We start from the raw sequence: 6769 nt of genomic DNA, 5'->3' as shown, positions 1-6769 counted from the left end.
CTACTATTGCTCCTCCTGCTATAACAACTAAACCAACAACTAGAGTAATTAAAAAATCTTATTATCGTCCTAAAAATGAAATACCACCAAAATTTGATGATGTATGTGAAACATCGTCTAAAGATTTTGTTTATTTAATTACTGATGGTACACTATTCATTATGTACGGAAAATGGTTTTGGGACTTTGAAGTTCATAGAAATAAAAAAAAAAGATATTATAGAAATGGAAAATTAATTAGAGATTTTTTAACATTTTTACCGATTAATTTTACTAGAATAACAGCAATACATGAAATAGGTGTTGGTAAAATAGTATTATACTCAGATAATAATATATATATATTTGATGCTCTTACTAGAGAATTAGACTCAGGATATCCAAGAACATATCAACAATTATTAGGTAATTGTGTTAATTATGATGGTGTTAAAGCAGCTGTTTTAACAAATTCTGGAAAAGTTTATATTTTTTATACTCCTAATTATGTAATGGAATTGTCCAGTTGTGAAGTATTAAAACCCAACAAATTCACCACAGTTGAATCAGTTTTTCAAACTGAAATAAATTTTTATCAGAACTTTACATTATTCAAATATACAAATGGAAAAATATATATAATACAAAATGATATGTATAAAGCCTATGATGAATTCATGGGTATAATTGTAAAGTCAGATAAATTTGATTTATCATTATTTAATATTGAATGTTCAAGTATCACTTTAGGTGAAAAATTAAAAACTCTTATGGTGAGGATGTTAACATTTTATGGAGATGATACCAACCATTATCATAATCTTAAAGGAAATTATTTAAACGATGATGCTAATAATAATGATAATAATGATGATGATGAATATAATAATGATTTTAATGATGAATCATATCAAAGTATGAAAGGAGTATCCTTCGATTCTGGACGTGTTAAGAGATTTAATTCATTTGCCGAAGTGCAAAAGTATAAAATTGATCAGATTAAGAAAAATGAATTATAAGACAACAAAAATTTAATTAAAAACTAGTCAGTAATCGTTTAATCGTCAAGCATGAACGCTGTTCCTCGAGAGTAAGTAAAAAAATTAAAAAAATTGTCTTTTTTATTATTAATTACAGATATATTTGTTTAAAGGAAACCGATTCTTATTCTGGGAAGGCGATATCCATTAACTTCAAATGATTATGAATATTTGGAAATTGGTATTAAAATTTCAAATATTCAAAAAGCTACTATATCAATCATCCTTAGTCATATTGCAACAAATGACTTCATTGTATTTTCCGAAGAAACATGGAATGAGGTCTATAATTATCGTGAATATATTTATAAATTTTTTGATAATATACCTACACCCACTCTTCATCTACTTAGTGATGATACATCAATAGAATTGTTGGATAAAATTGATGGAATTGAAAAAAAAGTTAAATTTAATCAAGTAAATAGTGTTATTTATGTATCAAGTAAAATTTGTAAAAATATGTTATCTCTTTATCGTTGTATTAATATTACAACTCAATGGTTACAATTTAATTTGGATACAGTTTTACAAACATTTCAGGATTTTGTAAAAATTGCTCGTTCTGCTAAGTTAAAAAATTGTATTCTTGAATTGATTGAAAAACATACAATTTTTAACAAATATTCTATTGTACAAAACGAAATTTTATATTTTTATTTAAAATCAATTGTTTTATATTCCAGAACAAATTATATGTAAACAATTTTTAAGTGAAGAATAATTTTCGTGTATTTAATAACAATTGTTTTATATAAATATTGTAGTATTATAAAATAGTATACGTTATAAACTATGGGGTAATTTGTAATAAAAACTATTATTTATAATTAAAAAAAATCTTAATTTATTTATTTATTCATTTTTTTGATAATATACAAAATATATTCAAAAATTACATTTTTTACAAATATTTTTTATAATTTTTATTTAAAATCTATCTCAGGTACTAGACAATACACATTCTACGAAGATGTTTTCCCCTATCCTTAATTTTATTGTTAGTAATTTTTTTATTTTTCATTAAATTTATTGTGTAAAATTATAATTTATTATGTAATTTTTCTAACAATATTAGTTAGTGGACTGTATTCAACTATACGATCGTGTAAAATTAAACAATAAGCGCTAGTATTCAAAGGTATATCTTTTTTACATTCAAAATCTATTTTAATGTCAACAGTACCATTCTTAATGGATTCAACTTGATGTGAACAATCAATGACAATTAAAGGCGCTATATTCTTAAATTTATTAAGAGTTAATAAATTATCCTCTTGTAATCCATAATAAACAGATTTAAATTTTGAATACATTAAATATGACAAACTATAGTTATTTTTATCAAAATCTATGTTTAAGTTGTCGTAAGGATATGATTCAGAGTTAAGAAAGAGACGAACGTTTGATATATTACAATGATCAAAAATATGAGATTGATTTGATATTTGATCTTTTCGATTTGTTTGTAATGCTAATATTATAAAACGTGGTTTTTCCAGTTGAGTAGATGCTTTCACAGCCCAAGTATGTTTGGTTGATGATTGTAAAAGAGGATATTCATATAAATCCCAAGTTCGATAGTTCATAGTAACAGCATTTCCATTTTCAACAAAACGTAGAATTGCTAATTTATTCATTTCCTCCAATGTAATATGTGGTATTTTCCATTGAATTTTAGTTAATTCAATCGATGCGTTAACTTTGGGTTTATCATACCCAGAAAAGAGAGAATTCAAATCGTTTCGAGATCGAATTAGTATTAATTCGTGTCGGGCATTTATTACAATGTGATTGCAATCTTCGCAAAATCCCAATAACATTCGTAATGGTACACAAAAATTAAAAAATAATTTTTTATCACTCGTTGTATATTTTAAAGCATCATGACACCAACCTGCATTTTCTACATAATTTTTATTAATACTGCCAACTGATAGATAATTTTTAATAGATGTTGTAATCCCAACATTTCTACATTGATCTATTTCAACACCATCCAATTCATATCTAATCTCATCGAATAGAAATGCCATACAATTATTATCAAGATATACTTCATCTTTACCTTCGTCAGTTCTTGTTACTTTTCCTTCTATGAAGAGAAAACTTTGACTTGGTAATATATAGATCTTGATGTTGGATTGGAATTCTAATTTCATCATTGTTTCTCAAATTTGTATTGGCATAAGGATTATATCCATGAATTTCAATTTTTGTTATTCGATTGTCCAACACGGGTGATTCTTGAATGTCTAGTATGTCGATCATTTTTCACAATGTAACCTAATGATTGTAGAAATTTAATATTTGATAGATTTAAACCTCTTCTACTAAGTTGTACTTCCGATTCACGAGTTGCTCCAGGAATGAGAGTTGAAAGATGATGTTTTTGATTATATATAAGCATTTTACTTATGCTTCTTTTTAATATGTAATCGAACAGTAATTTCTTCACCACGAAAATTAACTAAATTATCATTTTGATCCAAAATACGTATAATTAAATGATTTATAATTTTTTGAGTTACTGGGAGATATATTACATTTGGTGGTACCTCAACAATTTTATACCAAGGTGGTACAATTGGTGCAAATTCATGAATTGTGTGCACTAACGATCCGTTGCTATAGGCTCCTGTTGTAATACTACAGCTTATTCGCAAAATGTTCACTTTATTAACGTTAGTAGGAAAGTCTGATTTATGCCATTTGTTTGCCAAAATTGTACGTTTAGTAAATCCAAGTAAAGATCCGATACTGTTGGATTTTTCAAAATGTATATCATAAATGCAGAAGATTTCACTTTTTAAAGTTGTATTATTACCACGTATTGTAATTGGATAATTCTCAATATTGTCTGGATTTACCTCATTTGCTGACAGTGACTCACGTAAAAACTCATTCAATGCTTCTATTTCGTATGAACCATGAGGAATATCTATATTCAAATTATCGAAATAAAATTTATCTTTAGTTGCGTCAATATTTGGTATAGAATTAAAAGCTTCAAAACTAATTAAACCAAGTTCATAATCTTCATCATTTTCCAATTCAATAGATGGAAAATAATAAGATTCTAACTGTGAGTTTGTATCGTTTAATGTTAACGTTATGGACATTTTAAGGAGACTGAAGAAATATATTATGATAGTTCTATATATTTTCACGAAGAAACTTAATACAAAGATGACCACAATTTTTTTCAGAATAATGCTGATATTGCTTATAGTTATATACGATTTTTGTATTTTCACCAAAATAATCTATTAATTCTTTCGGTGGTTTTAAATTTCCAAACGAATCAAAATATTTAATATTATCTCCATTTTTTATATATGCAACCCAATGAGTACCAGATCCTTCTTTATTATCCAAATTTACAATTGCACATTCTTTCTTACGAATTTTTTTAGGTAGATTTGTACGCATATAAACACCTCGAAATCCTGGTAAATTTTTTAACATTTTCTCCAGATATATATTGGTTGTTACGTCATTTATTTTTTTTTCTTCTTCCTCTGTTTTTTTATTTGTTTTCTTAATCCACGACCTCTCTTATAGGGAGCCAAATAAAGTCCTTGTCCTTCAATTGATTTATTATGACGTTTTAATTCTTCCAATCGTTTTCGTGCTGCACATTAGCATCATTCACTGCTTTACTAATACTAGCAGCACCACCAGCTAATGATCCAACGGCTGAAAGACCTGCTAAAATAGGTGCTAAAAATGGTAAAAATCCTCCTCGTTTTGCACTTGGAATAATTCTCTTCTTTCTCTTCCTCTTTACAACACCCATACCAAATTTTCTTTTTGTTTTCATTGCTCCATAGACAGCTAAAGCAGCTGCACGTTCTGAAAATTTAGCGTCTTTAGCAGTTATACGTTTTTTTCACTTTCAGCAAGAATTCGATCAGCTTCGTGTCGCTCTTTCAGATCACTGTTTTTTGAATATGCAATGTCATGCTCTTTACAAGCAGGATCAAGTTGATTAACACCACTGTCTCCTCTTGTCAATCTTTTGTTTAAATGTGTACCTGGTCCACAAAATTGATACCCAGGTATATGTAATTCAAATGGAAGAGCATTAATAACACTATTAACTAGTCCTCTACCTCTATTTCCTTTTGTTTTAAAATTTGACATTCACGACAATCTTTTACAGCTGGTGTAGGACCATCAATATGACTTCGTGACCACGGTTGATTATAATGTTTTGTACACGAACGATATTCTATAATTTCATTATCATATTTTATATGGTCAGGTAATCGATTCCACAAATATTTTATTTCATGTGAATAATATTTTGTAAGAATCACCTTTGGTACATACTTTAATTCCTCTTCTGTCAAATCACCAATACGAGAATCAATCACTATTATGATCATGATTTAAACTGACTGACTCACTCTCTTCAGTGCATTCTCTATATATACCCCTCAACTAACCTTGAATTGTAGTATAAAGTAAAAATTAATTTTATAAAGCAGAATCTACGAATACCAGTTTATAATTTAGATAATAAATATTCAACAAGTGCAGAAGAACAACGAAGACATGGAATATTATTACCTAATACTATCAGAGCATTAGTATGTGGTCCATCAAATTGTGGTAAAACTAATGCAGTTCTTGCACTTCTTCTCAGTCCTCACGGATTATGCTTTGAGCATGTGTATGTTTATTCTAAATCATTAAATCAACCAAAATATAGTTTCATACAAAATGTTTTTAATAATCTAAAAGATATAATTACTTATTATACTTTTACCAACAATATAGATGTTATTCCTGTTAATGATAGTATGCAAAATTCTATTTTTATCTTTGACGATGTAGCCTGTGATAACCAATCAATAATTCGGGAATATTTTTCGATGGGTAGACATTCTCAAATTGATTGTTTTTATCTTTGTCAGACTTATGCTAAAATTCCTAAACATTTAATTCGTGACAATGCAAATTTTATACTAATATTCAATCAGGATAATACAAATTTACGTCATATTTATAATGAACATGTAAATAATGATATGTCGTTTGAAAATTTTTGTGATTTATGCTCAATATGTTGGAAACCAAAATGTGGATTTTTGGTAATTGACAAGGATAGTCAATTCAATAGTGGAAGATATCGTAAAGGTTTTGATGAATTTATAATTATCAAATAAAAATGGAGAGAGAGAGAGAATAGAGAGTGTCACATGACAAAAATATTAAAACGTACATGATGTGGTTAATTGAAGTTAGTTATATTGTATGTGGCAAAGACAACTGTAATGGATTCTTCTACCACGATGGCTGATCGTGATAGTTATCTTCCTATTACCTTCGGCCGTCCTTACATTCAGTACTTTCAGGGCGCCAGTTGGTCGTGTGGGTGACCAACAACCCAGCGTTAACATAGGGGTCTTACCCCGCCATTCCAATCGTATGCATTTTCAAATGGGCTGATTGGTAGTGCACAGAGGACGGTACGGAAGCCTGGTTTGCTCAGTGTGCTAGGTCGTGGAGAGAGGGGAGGGTCCCTTACAGGTAGCCCGAGCCTCGCGACAATAGACACACTCTCCCACCCACCCACTCACACATGTGAGGGGAGGTGAGGAGACGAGAACATTATCGAGATCTTTTCTCATAGGGGACTGTCAGGGTGGTGCATCCCCGCAATGCCCAAGTCCGCGGTGCCATGCGCGTTGCCATGGACTTAGCGGCGGCACCCGGCATGCAGCAGAAACCTACCATACCTG

The 6769-nt window shown here is 29.3% G+C and overlaps 1 protein-coding gene across 1 annotated transcript; it reads right to left on the bottom strand.

The window, feature by feature from the left end:
* Positions 1-2071: 2071 nt before the first annotated feature.
* LOC136777868 (uncharacterized) lies at positions 2072-3184 on the bottom strand. The gene has a single exon (XM_066734446.1). The coding sequence runs from the start codon at positions 3182-3184 to the stop codon at positions 2072-2074; it is 1113 nt and encodes a 370-aa protein (XP_066590543.1).
* Positions 3185-6769: the final 3585 nt, after the last annotated feature.

The sequence above is a fragment of the Prorops nasuta genome, unplaced genomic scaffold (genome assembly GCF_024137725.1).
Source record: "Prorops nasuta isolate Cenicafe-Biocafe unplaced genomic scaffold, Cenicafe_Pnas_1.2 PNAS00012, whole genome shotgun sequence".
Taxonomy (NCBI): Eukaryota; Metazoa; Arthropoda; class Insecta; order Hymenoptera; family Bethylidae; genus Prorops; species Prorops nasuta.
This window is presented reverse-complemented; position numbering and strand designations above follow the sequence as displayed.